The 22595-nt window shown below is 37.7% G+C and overlaps 1 protein-coding gene across 1 annotated transcript in view; it reads right to left on the bottom strand.

Moving 5' to 3' along the window:
* Positions 1-6742: 6742 nt before the first annotated feature.
* The window catches only part of HAS2 (hyaluronan synthase 2), a 30481-nt gene continuing 14628 nt past the window's right edge, over positions 6743-22595 (bottom strand). The window contains exons 3-4 of the mRNA XM_062189461.1: positions 10981-11082; positions 6743-9568 (exon numbers count right to left, since the gene is read on the bottom strand). Of these exons, the coding sequence (XP_062045445.1) occupies positions 8639-9568; positions 10981-11082 (1032 nt within the window). The 3' untranslated portion in view covers positions 6743-8638. The remainder of the gene's footprint in view (positions 9569-10980; positions 11083-22595) is intronic.

Raw genomic sequence — 22595 nt, 5'->3', positions numbered from 1 at the left:
AGTAAACAAATAAATCAATGTATTAATTCCCAATAATAGTAAGTGCTTTGAGAGAAATAATAGCACAACATGGAATAAAATAATTGGGAAACAGAATGTCACTTTAAATGACAGGATCAAGAAAGGGCTCTCTGAAGAGATGACCTCAGTGAAGGGAAGAAATCAACTATGTTTGATTCTTGGACATAAAAGAATGCTTTAGGCAAATTAATAGCAACTATGAAGGGCCCTGAAGTAGGAATACGCTTGTGTAGGCTGAAGAAGAGAAAGAATGCCAATGTGACGTGTTATAAAAAGAGAGAGCAGGTCATGGAAACAGAAGCAGATCATGTTGGCCCTTGTGAAAAATGGAATCCTGAGATAAGGAGACATGTAAAGTCTTCTAAGCGGGTAGGTAACATGGCCTCAACTGGCTGTTCCATGGAGAAATACAAAGAAAGAGTAGCAGAAACTTGGAAAGGATAATCAAGACAGTAGGCACAAGATGCTGGCAGATCGACCCAGGGTGGTTGCTTTAAGCATGAAGAGAAAGTGTCCATTAAGACTCAAGGCCCTCATCTGACTCTGCCATGGTAAACATTTGGATTTCTCCCCTTGATGCTCAGAATAATAACAGTGACTCATATCTGAAGAGTTTTTCTAAGTTTCACATGACCTTTCCTTTCTATCGTTACCTTTAATCTTAATAGCATCCCACTAATGTAGCAGGAGAGTTTTTCCACATTTACAAATGAAGATGTGAGATCATCCATGAAGAGTCAACCAGAAAGCAGGGACTCAAATCCAGCTGACATCAATGTCATGCTCTTCCTACCGAGCCATCCACTGTACTCTAGATATCTCAAAGCATTTGTTTTGTCAGATGCAAAATTGTCCTTATTGGGATTGGCATCACAGCATACGGAGTAAAGCTGCCACCTGTGATGCCTGCATCCTTTATGGATGCTGATTTGTGTCCCAGCTGCTCCATTTCCAATCTGATTCCCTACTAATAGCATGGGAAAAGCAGTGGAAGATGGCTCAAATGTTTAGGCCCCTGCCACACGTGTGGAAGACCTAGCTGAAGCTCATGGCTCCTGTCTTCAGCCTAGTCCTGCCCTGGCTGTTGCAGCCACCTGGCAAGTAGACCAGTAGATGGAAGATCTCTCTCTCTCTCTCTCTCTCTCTCTCTCTCTCTCTCTCTCTGACTTTCAACTAAGTAAATAAATCTTTTTTAAAAAAATCCACAACTTTATTTAAAAAATTGTCCATACTAAGTCTTCCTCTGGACATTAGCACACACTAAACAATTTAAGAATTTACCAGCTCTGTATCTGAAGGAGAGCATGACTATTTAGCCTTATAGAAAACCTTAAAGCTGTAGAAAAGTCAACAAATGGATAACTCAAGATATATTTTGAAAGGTAAAATTCCTTGGTGTTTGAGTTACAAATGCCAGCACTTGGTTCAATGTTTAGCTAAGTACAGATATTACAGGAAGGAAAGAACACTAACAAAGTTAGTTGTTTATATGTGAGGAAGGATGAAAGAAAAATTTTATTAAACTTCTATTATGTGACAAGTGTTTGTCCCTATGTAGTTTTCATAAAATAGCTTAATTGCATAGTAACTCTAAGAGATACACATTTTTACCTCTATTATTTAGATGAAGAAAATACAGCTAGAAGAACTGGTGAAATTTCCTAACTTGTTCAGCTGATATATAGCAAAGAAGGAGTTTAAATGCAAGTCAATCTGCAGCCAAAACCCTTGTACATGACAACTCAGCTCTCCAAGCTTGTCTGGACTTATGCACATCCAAAATGGGAAATATGGTGGCAATTTGGTTTGGAGCAAGACCATTTTTATCTCCATTTTTGATATGTTATGATAATTCTTAATGGAGCTGAAATACATAGGTTCTGTGCTAGATAATCCCAGAGTGATTTTGTATTTAAAATCTAAATATCAAAGACTCATAAACCTGAAAGCCTATAATTTACAATCCTGTTCAAGTGAGTGAATTTAAACATAATCTCAATATATCAGGTTTAAAAGAAAAGAAGCTGCCCAGAAATTGCAACTTTGAGGTTTTCTGCATTATAAAATAAACCCAAGATACTTAACTGGACAAAAGAGACCCAGATGCTAACCCAGGGACTTGTAACCAGCTTTAAAGCCTTGAGCTAGGAGCTAAAATCAACTAAGTCACAGTTTAATCATTTCAGATAAGAAATATGGAGTTCAGGTAAGAAATACTGTCCTTCTTTGTCTTTCTGTCTTCCCTCATCTCTACAAAGATTTGAGGCATTTGAGTTGCACTAAGTAACCTTTAAGTTGCCTTAGAATAATTCTGCTAATGACTTTATGGGATGGCCACATTCAGCTTTGGTTGTCAAAGATTGTTCTTCCAGGATATTTAGTTCCTTAGCACTTTCATTTTTCTTTTTAATTGAACAGAGACACATCCTGTGTTGGCTGGAGAGGCAGCATGTTGATTTTTATGATGTAGCAGTGCTTCTGTTCCTTCTGACAGTGTGTGTCCTGTGATTCTATCCTGTCTTGATTAAGACGAGATTGTGTTTGACTCTGACTCAACAATTAATTCAATCCAAGAGAGAAAATAAAAGGCAGGCCGGCGCCAGGGCTCTCTAGGCTAATCCTCCGCCTTTCGGCGCCGGCACACCGGGTTCTAGTCCCAGTCGGGGCGCCGGATTCTATCCCGGTTGCCCCTCTTCCAGGCCAGCTCTCTGCTGTGGCCAGGGAGTGCAGTGGAGGATGGCCCAAGTGCTTGGGCCCTGCACCCCATGGGAGACCAGGATAAGCACCTGGCTCCTGCCATCGGATCAGCGCGGTGCACCGGTCGCAGCGCGCCAGCCGCAGCGGCCATTGGAGGGTGAACCAACGGCAAAGGAAGACCTTTCTCTCTGTCTCTCTCTCTCTCTCTGTCTATCCACTCTGCCTGTCCAAAAAAAAAAAAAGAAAAGAAAAGGCAAACTTTCCCTTAGTTTATAAAGCAACTGTGTTTCTTTTCAATCAGTACTCTCATACATCACCAAAATCATGTCAAATAAAACCTAAACCACTAATTGTATGTCTTCCTAGAATCAGTCTTATACTTGTTGCCCAGAAGAGCAGAGCTGAAACAAGTCACTTAGGTTTGCCTAAGTTACAATGTGGGGGCTTTAAGACACCAGATGTGTAGACTGAAATCTTGAGAAAAGCCTGCTTTCTGTAGGTCATAGGCTAAGCCAAATGAACCTGAAGGCTTCTCCCTCTTACTTCTGTGGTCTTCACACCTGGAACTGATTACTCAAGTAGTAAGAAAGTTAAGCTCTGAGTGGTGTTTCCAGATCTTGAGTAAAAACAAATCCAACTTATGATGTCAAGAAGTATATACCAGTGGTACCTAAACTGTGTTCTGCAGAAAAATTATGTTAATCCAGATGTTAACAAACATCCCCATGGAAATGGTATCATAGTCATTTAAGTGTAGGGGATTTCTACATGTGGCAGGTCTCTCTTAAGGATTCGTAAATCTCATCAGCACGTTAAAGGTTTCAGAGAATTTCTACAGTGCAGAAATCTGACACACTCAGGGTTTCCTAAACATGCCTGAGCTTACAAATAGAACCCTTTTTTTTTTCATTGGATGATTATTTAACATCTCAGAGCACTTTTTGTATCAGTAGGAATTCCTTTATGGATGCAAAGCAAGGAATACAGTAGACAATTAATAGATATTTGTTGAAGGGCACAGAGAATTAAGCCACGTAGAATGCCAGCATCCCATATCAGGGTGCTAGTTCAAGTCCTGGCTACTCCACTTCCCATCCAGCTTACTGCTAACGTGCCTAAGAAGGCAGCAGAAAATGACCAAAGCAGTTGGACCCTGGCGACCCCTGTGGGAGGAGTTCATTACTTCTGGCTTTAGCCTAGCCACTACAGCCATTTGAGGTGTTAACCAGTGGACCGAAGATCTCTCTCTCTCTCTGTCAGTTGACTTTTAAAATAAATAAACTTTTAAAAATAGGTTGCAAACTAAGTGAATATATGAATGAATATGGTCATATAAAGTAAGCATATATATTTATATGCATAGTCCTATACTGTAAATAGGTTTTTCCTTAAATATCACCTTTGACATCCCCTACCCACATTTATCAATGTCCTGCTCTTTGAGAGACCCTATGACAGGTGTTGGGAAGCTCGGAATTCAGAACAAGATGATGGAACCAAAATGTCAGGTGTGGAAAAAAAGAAGGTTAAGGGTAGTAGAACACACTATATAAGACATGTGTGGCAAGGGAATGGTGATTCCTAGAGAAGATACGGAGCTGAGCCGTAAATGATGTGTTTATATGAGGGACTTCCAAACGTTAGTATAAATGTGCATTATAAAAAAATGCATGCATTTCAAATGTTTGGCTCCAAAACCAACACCTTTTATTTCCATCTTTCCATGAACTTTTTGAATCCCTCTCATATAGGAAAGGTTCAAATGTCCAGCAATATAATTAGTAAGCATGTATAAATATAAATGTTCCATCTTTGAAATGAAACACACATTAAGGGTGGCCATTTGGTCTTGCTGTTGAGACATCAGTTAGGATGCCAATGTTCCATGTAGGAGTACCTGGGTTCAGCGCTGAGTTTTGCTCCTGATTCTAGTTTCCTGTCAATGTGCACCCTAGGAATCAGCAGTGATGACTCTAGTATGGGTTCCTGCCATTCACATGGGAATTCTTCATGGACTTCCCAGCTCTGCTTTTGAGCCTGGCCCAATCCCTGTTATTACAGGCATTTGAGGAATGAACCAGTGGATAGGTTCGTTCTCTCTGTGTCTCTCTCTGTGTCTCTGTGTCTCTGTCTCTCTCTCTCTAGCATCTGTATATAGCTCTATGCCTCTTATGTAAGTGAAATAAAAATTTTAAAAAAGAAAAATTTGTATGAGGAATGTCTGTTTAACGAGTGGAGGAACATATGTCAACAATATCCACTCAAAATTACATTATTGAAAAACATAAACTGTGAGCCAAAATAAGAAATGTGACATTTAGCATTGAAGTTGCTTGAATAAAAATATGATTTGGAGAGACATCTCTTTCATATTGTGAACCCTCCATATAGGAATTCTAGTGAGTTCTATAATTCCACATTTCTCACAATAAAGAACAGCCTCTTACCCATAGATCTTCCTTTTCCTACATTGCTAAGTCCTTCACTGACTCTCTTTTCTTTATATCATAAATTACATAAATTCATTTAAAATCATGTCTATTTAGGATGAAGAAAGTTTTATAAATAAAAGGCTTGAGATTTAACATAAATCTGACTCTGTGTCTGTTTCCCTCACCTGTTTATTCAGTCCATAGATTTATATTGAGTTCGTAACCCATGACAAACTATGTACTAAGATCAGCTGATGCAATGGTGATATAATCTCACACGGTTCTTTCCACCATAAAGCTTATCCTCTACTAAAGGACACACATTAAAGGAGACATATTTTTAATAAAAATGTCCCAAATCCAATGGCTAAAAAAGAAATGAGAGAAGAAAGAACATCTTAACAAGGATGAGGTGACTTTGAGTGCCAGGGCAAAGATGGGACCAAATGACTATAATGACCATTGGGTTACAGGTTTCTTATAAAAATGTAGCTGAAGAAAGTGCTTAGGTAGCTAACAGGAAGTGGTGCTTTTATTGAATAGAGGAAACAAGAGGCAGATTGGGAGGAATATGATGAATACAATCAAGTGCCTGGGAGAAGGGTATCAGATAATTATAAACATGCTCAGATCAATACCAATATTTCTGCTGCTTACTATGACAGTAATGCTCAGCGGCTATTATTTAATAATGTAACTGTAATAAAATAATGAAGATTCTTATAAGCTTAATGAAAAAAGGAGTTGGGAAATAAAATGAATTTGAAAGGTAAGTAATAAAATGGGATAATTACTATCAAAGATTCTCAAATCAGAAAATGCTATTAGATGCCCCAACCCACTTTAAAAAAATAGTTATTGTCCTTTTTCTGGTGATAAAAGCAATACCCATTTATGGTATTTGGAAGATAGAAAAACATATATAGAATATAAATTGGTCTTATTCCTAGTATTAGAGATAACCATGTTTAAGTGTTGTTTTTACAAAATTGGGAATTTTACTGTACAAAATGTGAAGTTTCTTCAATGTCTTCATAGAATCTCTGAGAACACTGTAATTAATGGCAGATTATACCATTATCTGGATATGGCATAATTTATTTAGTTACTGCTCTCAGCATTTGATTTGAGCTTATCTCAATGTTTGGTTATTATTGATAAATAATGCTATAATAAATATGCTTAAAATTTTCCTACATATCTGTGATTTTCTTCATACTATGATAAAATCTATGATAATAAAACTTTCATTTAAATTTGGGATGCTTTGAATAGAAAAGGAAGAAAGAGTATTAGAGAAAAAGATCACGTTGAACAGGCCTCGCTCACTCTGTCTCCCTCCCTTCCTTCTTTCCTCTCTAACTTCCCAGATTTCTATATCACACCAATTTTGGAGATTTCTACATAAGGTAACATTAGATGACTCCTCATCTTTAACCAACCATGAAGCTTTTTCCCTATATTACCCATTATAGTCAATAAGACAAAGTTCCCCCTTCCCTTAGAAAAAAAGGCAATAATTTTATCAAAAATATTTTATTTACAAAAAAATCAATTATACTATACATCCTATACTGGAAGTACATTGAATAATTGCTAAAATAAATACAGGCAATTAATTCAACTTTTTATAAGAATGAGAGAATTTGACACTTGAATGTTATCAAAGCTTAACTTAGAACATAAATAGTTAAAAAGTCAAAGTCAAGTTTTAGTCTCATTTATTGGCATGGTATGTTTGTTTCCCACAAGCTCTCTGTTCTGTGAGAGTCTGAGTTTAAGAATCTTATGTACCTTTTGTAATCTGAAGGTAGAATGTGCAGCTTTTTCTTAGGCAGGATAGATATAACATAGATGTCTACATGGAAAGGAAGCAGAAGGGCAGGAAGCCCACATTTTAACATTTCTCTACACGTCTCTGCTTCAGAACAAGGCTTTGAAATTATTCATGCGTTCTGATAATGCTTTGTAACACAGGTCTACACAGCACCAGCTATAAGGCAAGATTGAATGTTTACAAAGTCAAATTGGATAATTGAGGTCCCATAGTAAGTAAGGTTCAGAGCACCTGGTTCATCCAGTTTTCTATGTGCCAATTCTTGACATACTTACTTAACCTTGAAATCATTTCCACTGTGTAGACATCTTTGTGGAGGCCAAGAATAAGAGAGATAAAGCAATTATCTGTATAATTCAGGATTTTAAAAAATCCCTAGAAAGTAAAGGAGAACACTTAGAGCTTAAAACTGTCAATTTTGACTCTTCATCTTTATTATAATTTATCCAACTCACCCATGTAAACAACATATTAATATGTAAAGTAAATTATCAAGCTAAACAAAATGACAGGTGAAAACAGGTGAAATGTGTTCAACATAGAGATAAATGGGCTTCAGTGAATTCATGCCACAGAACAAAACTTAAGATGAGCTGCACTGTATTTGTCCGAATTATACAGATAATTTTTCTATTTCCCACTTTACTTGGTCTGGGAAAACACTACCAGAATCTCCAAAGATCATCCATGTTTTTTCCAGTGCTGGGTGCCCAGTGTTTTCTTTTCAGGACTAGCATTCTCTTTTTTCCAACTTATGAAAAAATTGCACTTTTCTACCACTTTGGCCTTGATTTTCCTTTTGCACATACATAAGTATGTATTTTTAGTCCCAAATCATGACAGGTACATTGGCCTTTTCAAAAAGAAATGAAAATTAAAACTTAAAATACTGAAAGTTTAAATATTTTTTCACAGAAATAAACTATTCCATTTTAAAAGGTAGAGAGAGAGAGAAACAATTTATTCTTTCTATTATGAAAATCAGTCAACCAAGCTTCACATTTTGGGCAGGATTTTTAAGTATGATTTTTTTCAGAATCTTTTTTATTTAAAAAAAGGAAGAACAGGTGTATTTTCGCAGAGAAGTAAAATATAGAGTATGCAAAATTTGTTTTAAAAATTGACATACAAAATTTTAAAACACAGTACAATTATATCAAAATACAGCACAGCCAACGGCCTTTATAATTTCCTTTGGCATTTCATTTGGTAGAGTTAAAGAGAAAAATCCCTCCTTAAAAACTAGCTATCATAACCGTTCATAAGTTAGGCTGTATAGGTTGAAAGAACTTTTCCTTGAGTTTCCAAAATCCTTTTCTTCCATGATAACCCACATAAAGCATGGCTAGTGAGGTATTTAGGGCAAAATACTGTCAGGCGGATGCACAGTAGGGAAAAAGTGCATAAACAAAGAATTCCTCCCATTTTCATAGAAATAACAGATTAAATCTGAGTTTCTTCTTGTTGATGTATTGTTTTACTTTGGCAGAATCAAAATAAACCCATAGAAATGTCTTTGTTCAAGTCCCAGCAGCAGTGATATGTCTCCTGTGGTGGCATTATCTGATGCCACAATACTGTACAGCCCCTCGAGGAACTAAGGTGTTGTGTGTGTCTGCAAATGTGACTGCAAACGCCAATCAATGTTATATCATACATCAAGCACCATGTCATACTGTTGTCCCTTCTTCCGCCGGCCACACTTATTGATGAGGACCACATACAGCGTCAAAAGCATGACCCAGTAGCATGCATAGAGCAACGTTCCAACAATTAGAACTGTCTGTTTGGATTCTGAAAATGGCTTTTTAGATTCCTTATAAATGGTGAAAATGACACCACCCAGCAGAATTGTAAACCAAACTGATACTGGAATGAGTCCTATGAAATTAACAACAATGGTTTTCCTTCCAGAAGTGCCCCACCCAGCTTTGTTTATCGTTGCAATTGCAAACATCTTGGCCGGAAGTAAACTTGACATGTACAACACTGAGTAGAGAGACATAAAGACCATGACGATATTTCCTCTAAGGCAACTGGCAAAAGATGATTTTATGAGACCTACTAGCTGGACAGTTAACAAGAAGAGGAGGATGTTCCAGATTTTACCCCGGTAGAAGAGCTGGATTACTGTGGCAATGAGAAAGAAGGGGAAGAATCCAGTGATAACCGCTTCGTAGGTCATCCACAAGTGATGTTTATGAAACCACATTGCATTGTACAGCCACTCTCGGAAGTAGGACTTGCTCCAACGGGTCTGCTGGTTTAACCACCGGAGATACTCGATAGGGGTTTCAGTAAGGCACTTGGATCGAGCTGTGTACTTTGTTGCATAGCCCAGACTCAGCACTCGGTTTGTCAGATGCCTATCATCACCAAAACTACACTGGTTGCCCATAAATTCCTGATTGTACCAGTCTTCCACAAACTCATGCAGCAAGGAGTTCCTGTACATCCCCAGAGGTCCACTAATGCACTGGACACACCCAAAATAAGACTGGCAGGCCCTTTCTATATTAAAAGCCATCCAGTATCTCACACTGCTGAGGAAGGAGATCCAGGAATCGTACTTGTTTAAAATCTGCAAGAAGGGGGAAAAAAAAGGTTAAGTTTTACCTGAAAATACCAGCAAAACCTACATCATCCTCACATTCCTAGCTGTAGTGATATTTATTATTTTATCTCCATATTTTGAATTGCTTTCTCTTTCTGTCATATTTTGTTTGCTTTCTCTGGTCCTGTATTACTAGATGTATTTGATAAGTTTTGTGTGTGTTTTAGTGTATGTGTATGATTGGGATTCTATGATGGTATGCATTTTTTCCTAGTTCATCATTCTCTCTCCATTTTTTTGCTGTGTTTTTTATGCTTAGTCTTGCTTTTGTGCTATAATGTCGAGATTGTTTAGGCTTTAGTTCTTAGTCCATGAATTCTTTCCCATACACTCTTTCCTTTCATCTAAGATTTGAAGATTTTTAAGTCCAAGTCCCTTCAGCTCAGTTAAGTATCAACTTGTCCATCCCCTAGTTGTTAAATTTCCTTCTCCTCTCTTTGTACTTGTTTTGGCAATGCCAGTGACAAAAGAGCTTGTTCTGTCCTCCCTGCAAAATTTAAATCCTGTAATGATGCTTTACATAAAGATCATTGAAAATTGTGAACTTTTTCTTCGAGATATTTCTAAATGATCTCCTCTATCTAGACTTTGTTGAGTTATCTTCTGGATTTTGCATGCTACCTTTTTATTGCCAGACTATTTCTCTGTCTTTCTAATGCAATTTATTTGCCCTCACTATCAACATGTGTACACAAAATGGGCTGTACAGCAATACAATAACTAAACTTTGAAGCTAACTTTCTATGTGCTTCTCACTTTTTGTGAAAATCTAATCTCATATTTCATAGGACTCTCATTTTAATCTTTACATATTTTCACATACTCATTCTTCCATCCTATATACTTCAAGTTACTTTTGTTAGTATTTGTTTCATTAACTATTTCTCCATTGATTAAAAAATGGGATTATCCGTATTTGAAAGCTGACTTACTGTCCTTTCGCCTTCCTTACCAGTATACATTTGAGTTGCCATTTCTCTTTTCTTCCTTTGTTTTCTATTTTGGATTCTTTGGTCAATCACATATTGAGCAGATTTTAAATATATAGTAAAAGGTACATCACCTATTCTCTACCATACTTTAATTTCTTTACTCTTACAACTAAATTCCAACATCATAGTTTAGCACATTGAATACCGTTATATGTTTCATCTAACTAATTATCTATTATAAACATGGATTATACCTCAGAACAAAGCAAGGAAATACTGGATTATCCCAATAGAAGTAGGAAATGAGGTATATTCTAATTAATATACCTCTACTACCAACAAAAATACTTGGCACAGAGTTGGTGTGTAATCAATAGTCAATGAATCAATGAGTAAAAGTACTATTCAATGTGTTAGGCAACAACAAAAAAAAGAAGCCATATGCACCTGAACATCTCCCCCTACACCTCCAACCATGGGATCTTCCTCTAAAACTTTCACCATCTCCACAGATGAAGCAGGATCAAGCATGGTATCTGAATCACAAACCTGAAAGTAAAAAAGAAAAAAATTATTTAAAGAAAAGGAAGAACCATGAGCACAATCCTTACACTCAATTGCGCATACATTCTGTGATATCCGTCGTTGTCATAGGGCCTCAGGAAGCAAGTATACATAGATATCAGAGGACGGGGAGATCATGGCAGATGACAAACAGCAAGCTGCTTATTTAAGTTAATGACATTGCTGGATAGAACAGCTAAAAGGATGTGCTAGGTGTGTCTTGTAGGATGACAGCTTGTCTCAGTTTTGGCAATGAAAACCTCATGGTTTAGGTAACACCTGAATTCTGGAAGAATGACATATTTGTTTTTTCCTTTGCTTTGGATAAGGCTTTTAAGAGCAATTCTCCTATAGATGATTGGTGGTTCTGAAACAAGACCTAATTTGGGGAATATTAAGTGTTCATCTAGCCCTTTGGATTTAAAAGCAGTTGTAAGTCATCTTAAGCTATTCCAGAAATACCAATTGCTATTCCTAAAAACAACCTTTTTTTGGGTGCCAAAAAAAGCAATTCTGGAGCCAAACCAACTACAACTTCAAGAAAATTATCTGGATTGGTGCTATGGTGTAGTTAAGTTAAACCTCCACCTGCGGTGCCAGCATCTCGTATAGGTGGCAGCTTGTATACCCACTGCTCCTCTTCTGATCCAGCTCCCTGCTGATGGCCTGGAAAGGCAGTGGTAGATGACCCAAGTGCTTGGGCCCCTGCACCCATGTGGGAAACCCAGAGGAGGCTCCTGGCCCCTGGCTTTGTATCTGCCCAGCTCCGGCCATTGCAGCCATATGGAGAGTGGACCAACAAATGGAGGACCCTTCTCTCTGTCTCTCCCTTTGTCTGTAGCTCTGTATCTCAAATAAATAAATAAATCTTTTAAAATTATTGAAATTAGTCTATACCTGTGTATTCCTGATAGATATTTCTATGGGAGATCAAATGGGGCAGAGTTATAAATATAGTTACTTTTCATTCCAGCCCCTGATTTTTGATCCATGGAATTATTAAACAAAAGACTAAAGCAGATGAGAAAAACCAAATGTCATATGTATAATCATGAAGTTGTTATGGAGAATAAGACTTATATCTGTGGAGAAGCAGACTTCTTTTGTTCGCAGGTATTAGAATTGTTCAATTCCAGACAACATCTAAGTGGGCCCATCCTTTCTCTGCAAAGTATATACCACTTCAGAAGGTATGGCAAATGCCTACTCTTTAAGAAAAGCCCACCCTCAGAATAAAAAGACAACTGCTATCTACTGCACCTTCAATGCTGAGTCAGGTTAAATCAATCCTCTTCCCTTAGTAAGGAAAAGAGTGAGACAGCTGGTAGATGCCAGGTAAGTAATACCTTTGGGTGGAACTCCCATCCCATGAGAAGGAAAAAAATGTCCCCATCAGACATACTATTTCCGATGAATGTAGCAAGATCAGAGCAGATATAAATGTACTAGAATTAACACATAATTAACTAGTTTGACAAATTCATCTAGTTAGTGAATGCTAGAACTAGCAGAGACTGGGTATTACCTACAGTTTCCATATTCTGCCATCAAGCCCATCTATATTGGTTGAATTGAATCAAGAAAGTCTATTTATTTATATCAAAAGTAACTACCTCAACAGTTCTCCAAAACACTATGTAAAAATAGTTAGAACCTGACTTACCAGTTTTTAATGCAAAGCAAACAAAAACTAATCAATTTGTAGAAGCATAAATCTCAGAGTTGAAATGCACTTTAGATACACATAGAATGAATACTTTGCACCATTAGCTAAGGAATCTCAATATTTTTCAAAAGATATTTGTCTCAATTTCAGTAATAGCCTTTTATTTCTGAGAAATTTCTATGTTAAGAATGCTGGTGAAAATAGCAATTTTAATGCACTGTTGGAACTTATAACTTAAAGAGACTATGGAGTACCCAGTCATAAAAAGTAAATTCATCAACTACCACTGAAGTAGGCAGGTATATAAGTTAAAATTGATCAGACTTGTGAACTGGAAGACCATGCCTACACCATGCCTCTGTGTGGCCTCATGCCCCTACCTGATGCCTTTGCCACACCCCTTTGTGGCTTCATTCCCCTGCCTGGCCATACCTGGGTGCCCACCAGCCAATCAGGTTAATTAACCACTCCCCTTTGGAAGTGGGTTAAAAGACGGGCCACACTGTGGCCCGGCCTGCTCTTCCCTGGCCTCTTGCCAGGACAGGGCTTGCTGTAGCCCTGCTCCTCCAGGGCGCATGGCCTTCAGGCCACGTGCTCTAGGCTTTCTGGCCTAGATGCTCATCCATGTGGCTGGTTCCTGGTGCTTGGTATGAACCCCTATTCACCTCTCTCCTCTAAATAAAGCTCTCACTCTCCTATGCATCTTTCTCACTAAATAAAAGCTTAAAACGTACCATGCTGCCTTGTTTATCTGTGCCAGTATTTAGAATTCTTCTCTAAATATTAGGCAAGAACCCTCTTGGGCTTATTAATATCGTGGATTTAGTAATAAGCCCATGATGAAATCGTAAGGCACCCCTAATTCCGGCTACACATGTGGCACCCGGGATAGCATTTCTAGGGAACTTCAAGGGGCCACATTTCAGTGTAAATTTTAGGGGGTCTTCTCCGATTTCACCACCACTCCTCACCTTCAATTCTCCAATTTAATGAATTATAACAATTTGGGGATTAGTTTCTGAATTTTTGATTCTATTGTTTATTTAGAAGCATCCATTTTCTAAATAAAAAAATCCAAGTTTTTTACCTTCTATTGAGTTCAACATAGCTTCTTCTATTTAAAGAAAAAAGAATATAGACAGAAGCTGGACGTTACTATTTCATTGCAGAAAATGGGATTTTACTAATGCTTGTATTTGAATCCAAATATCCCTTGCCTTTGGAGCCTATAAAAATTTATCTAAAAGCAATGTTTTGTGTCTCTCATTCTTTGTCTATCACTGGTTTGTACCTGGTTACAAGTTGGGCAGGAGGCCTATCATGAGGGTAGAGAAAGGTGAAGGCGAAGTCCAACCCACCTTTAGAATCCAGCATCTTTGGTTCATGGTCACACCCACCTCTATTGACTCAAGCTGGGGAAGGTAAAACCAGAAAGCTAAAAAAAGACTTTTAAAAACAACAGGAAGGGAGCAATCCAGAATTAATGTTCAAATAACTCCTGCCTGCTTGTGAGCACAGGAAAACCAGGGGAACTGCCTCTTTGAAATGACTAAACTTGAACCAGACTTCTGAGGTTGTGCATATTTAAATTGGTCCCTGCCCCTCCCTGTTTCCAACAGCTAACTGCCAGAAGTTCTCTGAGACTGTTTGCAAGGGGAGTCTAATTGTGTCACCTGGGAAACTTCTCCGAAATCTCTTGGGAAAAAGTTTGTTGTAGCGGAATTTAAGAGTTTTAAAGCAATTTCTGGATGCTGTTTGGTGGCAGAATGGTCTAAGTAGAAAGCTGTGGTCTTTGACAGTGTATGAAAGGTTGTGTATTTCCAGACACAATGACATTTATTTCTTAAGGTTTAAAGGTCAGACCTTTAGCCCTTGTTAAACTCTATACAGTAGGACCAGATTTCTAGTTGTCTCCTCACCACATAATAACAAATATGTCATTTCATGAATGTTGGCTCCTTAGTACTGTGCTAGAATCTGTGAGACATTCACCAGTACATGCAGAGCTTAACCTCACATAAGGAAAAACTACCAGATGTGATTTCCATACAGGAAACAAAACAAATCAAAACTTTTTTTGGCCACAATGAGTCTATCACTGTAATTTGTTGAAGCCATATGACTACTAATTATAAGAACTCTCACCAGGAGATATTGAAATGAAGCAAGGTTATCAACTTTTGAGGAAATGAGTGGAAATGTCAAGACGCAGTGACACGGTTAGGAGAGATCAGCCACCTCAGCCTTAACCATACAATCATCTACTAACGGGCAGAAGACACGCTTCCCTCTTCCAGCCAAGAGTTAACACTCATGTTTCCCTTCTCATCTAAAACAAAGTTTGGTTAATTAAGGCCTACAGGTCATGCCCAGCCTGCCACTTGTCTTGATTTGGACAACAGGCTAAGAATGGTTTTATATTTTTAAATAGCTGAAAAAAAAAATCAAAAGAAACATTACATAATGCATGAAAATTGTATGAAATTCGAATTTCATTTTTAATTTTATTTTTATTGACATATTATATATGCATATTTCTGAGGCACAACGTGATACTTTGATTCGTGTATATATTGGGTAACCATCAGCTCAGGGTAGTTACCATTTCAGTGTCCATAAATAAAGTTTTACTGGAATGTGGCCATCCTGGAATGTGGAATGTGTTCATTTACAAATTATCTATGGCTGCTTCCCCACTCCAACAGCAGAGTCCATTAGTTTCAGCAGGAAACTGTGTAGTCCACAAAGCTGAATAGTTACCATCTATCCCATTACAAGAAAAATTTGCCAACTCTGGATTCAAAATAATTTGTTATGGAAAAGGGTTCTGATTTCCTAAAATAACAGCAAAATTAAGGCTAAGTATGTTTTAAGCCTCCAATTTTAATTCTGTTAGTTTTTTAGCTGCTCCATTTCCACAGAGTAACTGTATAAAGTACAGATTAGATTTTCTTTGGTCGATATTTTGCCTGTTTTAAGAACAAATGTCCACAGGGTCAACAAAGCTAAATTAAAGTCTTCAGATCTATTTCTTATAATTTGTTCAACCTTGAACAAGACTTTTAGCACCATCATGACACATGAGGTACACTTCCTATAGAAAAGTACTTTGTAAATTTCAAGGCACTGCAAAGAAGTTTGTCATTAGTGCACTGTAATAATCCTTAATTTTTTTTATACTCTTTAAGTAAATCCATTCCTGCAGGATCATGGCAAACACAATCACAAATAGATGGCTCATAGATAAACATTGACAGCATTCATCTCCATTCCAAATTAACTCACTGAGGTCAAACAATCCACTTCACAACAATCTAAATGAAAATATCCTTTAGAAATATTGTTTGTTCTACCAAATGCCTTTCAAATTCTAAGCCCCATGTCTAAAATGCCAGATCTTTTTTATGCTCTTTCCCTTCAGATTGACTAATGAATATCCCTCTGGCCTCCTGTACCACTTCAAAGGGAACTGAGAACTAATACAGTAAGAGGAACTCTAATTGCTCCAGCTGCCTTCAGTGAGGAAACCGGTTGATAATAAATCACAACTCTTTCTGTTGCTGTTATCTTTACCCTCAATCCTTTCTTAACCTTGACCCTTCACCTTAACCCTGACCTTTCATTTTAACCTTGAATCAGGGACATTATTTTACTAGGAAACACAAGATGGGGCCATTCTCCCTGAACTCCTAACAGCACAGAACCAGAGAAACCTACTTCTGAAAGGAAAAGAGTGAGTTATACGTGACTTTGAAGACAAATCCATCTGGATCTCAGCCGACCATTTACCACTTACATAAACTTGGACAAACTCCTTCACTTGGAGTCTTTACTTCATCTCCTTAAGCTCCCATCCCTCTGGTGAAAATTCTGGACAATCATATCTGTCACATAAGTCTGTTGTAATGGTTAATGAGATAATGCATTAAAGCACTTAACAATGGCTAGGTCATAGTATATGCTCAATAAATGAAATTCATATATATTAAGAAATGATAAATTAAAACCAGAGGCAAAAATTTAGGATGCAAGTCCCAAGATAGAAATGATCCTTCTTATAATTACTTTAAATAAGGTATGACTCATTCAGAGAGAGGTAAACCAATGCCTCATCCAATACTGAACAAATTTAAGTTAAACAAGTTGAATTCTTGAGCCGACAATGCAAAAGTCTCAAGAGTAGTGTTTTCTTAAGTAAGGAAAGGAAGAAACAATTAGATAGAGAGAATTTTGCAGCTGACTATGATTCATTCGTGACCTGGAATGTACCCTTGTGGTACAATGTGTAAAATCTCATCATGTAGCAAAGGGTGGGCCCTGGACCCACTGAAATTACAGAAGTGTTTGTTGCGTCTTGAATTGGCACATCTTCATTAGCACAGAAGTTGCTGGATGTGCTACTACTTAAAACAGGAACATAATATTTGGCTTATGCAAGTATATAAATGTAAATAACAAACTTTTTTTTTATCTAGACCCTGAGAATTGCATTGTCCAGTGAAAAGGAGTACAAATGACTGCTAATTTTTATGGAACTAGACTCACGTAGAAAATACAGGAAATCAAAGAATGAGAACAGACAATAACTTCTTCACAAATAGGATGCTGCAAATAATTTAAAATTTCTCATAGAACACAAAAATAATAAAAAGTATATAATGTACAGTCACTAATTATATTACAAGTGATTTCTAGGAATTTATCAATATAGCATGATATTTTATTTTTAAGAAATCTTGATTTTCTACCTATATGGATTCCTAGATAAATGTAATTTCTGTGTAAGCATACATTTCAGTTCATTAGCCCCAGATTAAGAAGCATCTACAAAATCATAATAACTAAGGATTGTAGAGTTGCAAAAACTTTGAAATTAGTGAGGAAAAGCACTCCAGAAGAAAAACAAATTCCTCAAAGAAAAGCTCAACTTTCTTTTGGGAAAGGTGTTAGGGGATGGGGAGGGTGCCGGCTTACAACAATTAGCTTTAAGGCACTGGATCTCAAACCAGTGAAAACCAACGGAAAGCCTCTACCTTAGAGATTATCTGTGCAGTTGGGCTCTCCTTTGTTGCCTTTCTTAAAAGAAATTAGGAAGATATAAGCCTTTCTTTGTAGAATTAATTATCCAAGCAGCTATAAAATAATTTCTATCTCTGTCAACCTATACTCTCTTCCAAACAGTAAAATGAGAAAATGGAGTCATTTGATTACTCTCCTTTCCTTTTAGGAAACAGTGGAAATGGATAAAAGTCATAAAAGATGCATAGCAAAATTGATCATCCAGCTCAAGAAGTGGCAAACCAAATTTTACCTTTAATGCCTAAGCCACCCAACACCCTTATTACCAGGCTTGGAATTCTCATTCTAAAAGAGGAGATCATAAAAGTGCACAATGTTGGCTTTAAGCCAGGGTTTATAATCAAGGACCAGTATTTGAGGAAAGGGCAGTTTAAAAGTGATCATGAGAAACATAATTGCAATGATAAATGAAAAGAAAATTCTGATATTTGTTTTATTTTGATCTCACTCCAGTATGTTGCTAGAAAGAACTAAGATGTCAGAGGGATTAAAACAGTACTAGGTTGTGCATCCTGAGCTGGGAGGGATCTTAGAGATCCTGTTTTATCAGTTTCATCACAGAACCAATTGGGGCCAGGCCCACGGCCAGTAGACAGGGTCCAGAATTCAGATTGTCTCATTTCTGTTTCAGTGCGTGCTTAACCTTATCCTACAAAGTGAAATATACAAAGAAGCATACTATTCTCAACACTGGTCTCCAGAAGACTTCAGTTGCTTAGGCTTCCTGTATGTGTACAACAAGAATTAGTCCAACTCCACATACACTCATGGTATGGATTATGATCTATGAAATTTCCATGAATACTGGATTAGTGAACATGGGGAAAAATGCCATTTTAATACAAATAGAAGCTTCTCGGTCTCTGGTCCCCACATTGTCATCTACTAATCAATGCAGAATCCTGTTTCACTTGTGCCTCTGTTTCTATATACCTTATTTAACATATGTTGTTGACTCATTTACACTGAACTCATGCCCAACAGGTTGATAGCTTACACCTCAGGCAGACTCACCTCATGAGTCAGAGCACAGCCTTCTCATGCAAAGGAATGCTAGTACAACTGCAGCACACACTTGGTGGCCACTGTAAACAGCTACATCACCAGCAAGGGGCATGAAAGTGTGAAAAACAGAGCACTAACTAGACCATGAGAGGATAACTGCTTACAGTATAAAAACTGAAGGAAGAAAGCAAAACATCATCTTGTTTGACCTCAGCTGGAACATGAGTATTGCATGACTCAATTCTTTTAGCCATATGCATGCAAATGACCACCAATGTACAGCAAGTATGGATTTGGGGGTGACAGGCAAATTTTACTAATTAGATAAGTTACACAGAATCATTAAGTAATGAGAGGCAACTGTGCTATTATGAATGCTATATCCTTATTTTTCTCCACTCGTGAAAAAAAAAAAAAAACGGTATACCTAGGATACTGCTAGATTGCACTAACAATCAAATTACCTCCAATAATCTTCTCTTTTAGAAAAAATGTTCATATTTAGGAGTCAGCATTGAGGCATAGCAGTAAAGCTGTGAGGGCAACATCCCATATGGGTGACAGTTTGAATCCTGGCTGTTCCACTTACAATCCAGCTCCCTGCTAATGCACTGGAAAAATCAGTGGAAGATGACCCAAGCACTTGGGCCTCTACCACCTTGAGGGATGTGTGAATGAAGCTGCTGGTCCCTTGTTTTGGCCTGGCCCAGCCCCAGCCATTGTAGCCATCTGGGGAGTAAATCAGTGGATGAAAGATCTCTCTTTCTTTCTATCTCTATCCCTCTGTAACTCTGACTTTCAAATAAATAAATATTAAAAACAAAGAAAAATGTTCATATTTATTGTATATTTTCTATCTGGATAATGCATATATCAGTGGTATTTTTTCCATTTGTTACATAGATTGATCCCACTGAAGTTGTAACATGCATGTTCAATGACAAGAAATATGGGTAAATCAAGAATATAACCTGGATATCAAAAAGTATTTTGTCTCTTGACAATGCCATGTAAAAAGAAAATAACATTATACAAAAAAATAAATACAATCCAAGGCTTTAAAAATGAGAAAAAGCACCGGTGCCGCATCTCAATAGGCTAATCCTCCGCCTTGCAGTGCCTGCACACCGGGTTCTAGTCCCGGTCGGGGTGCCGGATTCTGTCCTGGTTGCCCCTCTTCCAGGCCAGCTCTCTGCTGTGGCCAGGGAGTGCAGTGGAGGATGGCCCAAGTGCTTGGGCCCTGCACCCCATGGGAGACCAGGAGAAGCACCTGGCTCCTGCCATCGGATCAGTGCGGTGCGCCAGCCACAGTGCATTGGCTGCAGCAGCCATTTGAGGGGTGAACCAATGGCAAAAGGAAGACCTTTCTCTCTGTCTCTCTTTCTCTCTCTCACTGTCCACTCTGCCTGTCAAAAAAAATGAGAAAAAGATAAAAAATGTACATTGGAAGGTGTTCGACTCTGTCATGCATTTGTTGTAGGTCATTTTAATTTTGCTTATTGTACCTTTTATATTTTTTAAACATGCATATCTTTAGTAAATAAAATGCAAATATAAAAATCACTTTGAAAAAAAGTAAGCAAAATTTGTTGCCCTATGTTAAGATAAATCCAGACAGCTGAGAATCTTGTCCTTCTGTGAAAAACAAAATTTCTCCAGAAAATAAATTGATTCTGAATCTTAAAAATCTGCCTTATTCTCCATTTTTTAATTTTCCACTCCCTTCATCCTCTTTGGTCACTTTCTTACTTTTCTTATGCTGCTTTTCTATCTTCTCTCTCTCCAAAAGCAGCCACCAACATGGTCAGACACGTGTGCTCCCACACTAGCTTTTCATCAGACTGGAGCTTCACTCAGTGTTCCATATCAGCACTGGCTATTTGAATGGTTACCAGGCCAAGGTCATAGTTGGTAGGTAAAACTAGAGATGAAAGCTAAAAGAGACAGAGGGAGAGGTGGTAACTGATACAGCCTGTTCCACAGGACAGCAGAGGGGCAGACCCAGTGGTACCCAGGAGCATAGGTAGGAAAAATAACCCTGAGACAGAAAACGAGTTTAGGTATCCTTCAAACAGTGCAAGCAAAAGAGAGTAAAGATGACTTTAAGAGCACTCAGAACCAGTATTTTGATTTTTGTCTTCAGCAGGAGGCAAGGTCATCTGTTAGTAGTTAAGCAGGGAGGAGTTTGGATAGGTTGCTGGGAGGGTGGTGAAGATATGAAATAATAGGTCATGAGAGCAACAAGCAAGACATTCAAGATCAAGGGGGAAGAAAGTGCTGATGAGGATTGAGAACCCAGCTGCAACTGGGAATCAGTATTTCTGGCCATCTCTCACCACAGTTAAGCAGTATTCTCCAGTAAGTATGAGAAAAAATCATCAACTTCTTCTATAGCCCCTATTTTCTCTTGAGTATAACCACCTGAATTTTGCTTCTTCCTTCCCTGTCCAGCCTGCAAATCAAGTCGGATCATTTGGAATGCTTAGTAGTCAACACCCTTGACTTTCTATGCCTTCTGCTTTGTAGCTCTTGAATCCTTGGTCAGCCAGAATAGAAGATGAGAGTGTGGAGTGGAAAGTTGGAACCTTATGCAATTGCCATTTTGATATGTTAAACATGGATGAACAATGGCAAGATGGAATTACCAGTTCCAAAATGCTAAGAGTTTTTCTCCCTTGTTTGAATGCTTGGAACTGACTGAAAGTCCCAGGAGGCATTAGGACCTAGTTAACAGCAGCTACTCAGGTCAGTCTATCTGCAAGCTTCCACCTGGAGGAAGTTAAGTTTTTAAGCCTGATCAGGGCTCCAGCAAACCCACTCTAGTTTGTACTATTTTTCCTGGATAGGAACTGTGTAGTTGTCAAGGATACAAACAAAATTCAAAATGAGAATGATGTGAAAAAGGAGTTTGAGAGGAGCAAGTTAAAAAGAAAAAGAAAAAAGAAAAACCCACTCAGTGATACATTGATTAGAAATTATAAAGGTAACCATTGTTTTAACCAGATATAAAGGCAAAATATCAAAATAGATATTTTCTCATTTTAGGCCCAAGACTTCATTATTCATATCTTCTATAAATTCCCCAGACATCCCTTTCTTTAAAAATGTCCTATCATCCTCTCATCCAGACCCAGTTTGCACTATGTAAATACATCCAGTCCTCAGATTACTGCAAGAATCTTAACTGTGAAAGTTCTACCATTCAAAAATTAGGAGGAAGTTAAAAGAGAAACTGTCAGCTTCCTAGAAGTGAAGTTAATATGTAGATTGGTATCAATGAAGAAATGTCTCAAAATTCTTCAGAGTAATTTAAATTAATATTATGGTGGCAATTGAAGATGCTATAAATTTTGAGTAAGGATGAGATGACCATGCAATAAACAATATTAATAGCAAAGCTATTATTATATAAAAGCTTTCATTATCTCAACAATACTGTAACTTTTGCTAAGCATTTTGGATATGTTATTTGAAATAATTATCTCAAACCACTTATAAAAAAGGTTTATTATACTCAGAAAACTAAAACTCAGGGAGATGTTCTTGTTCCAGACCAACAAGCAATTAATTTCTGTGATTAGAACCTTAATCAAGGAGCCAGCACTGTGACACAGTGAGTTAAAGTCCCAGCCTATAGTGCCAGCATCTCATATGGGTGCTGGTTCAACTCCTGGCTGCTCTACTTCCAATCCAGCTCTCTGCTATGGCCTGGGAAAATAGTAGATCATGGTCCAAGCCCTTGAGACCC

This window comes from Lepus europaeus, chromosome 4 (assembly GCF_033115175.1).
Source record: "Lepus europaeus isolate LE1 chromosome 4, mLepTim1.pri, whole genome shotgun sequence".
Classification (NCBI taxonomy): domain Eukaryota; kingdom Metazoa; phylum Chordata; class Mammalia; order Lagomorpha; family Leporidae; genus Lepus; species Lepus europaeus.
The sequence above is the reverse complement of the archived record's forward strand: the minus strand, read 5'-3'. Positions and strand labels throughout refer to the sequence as shown.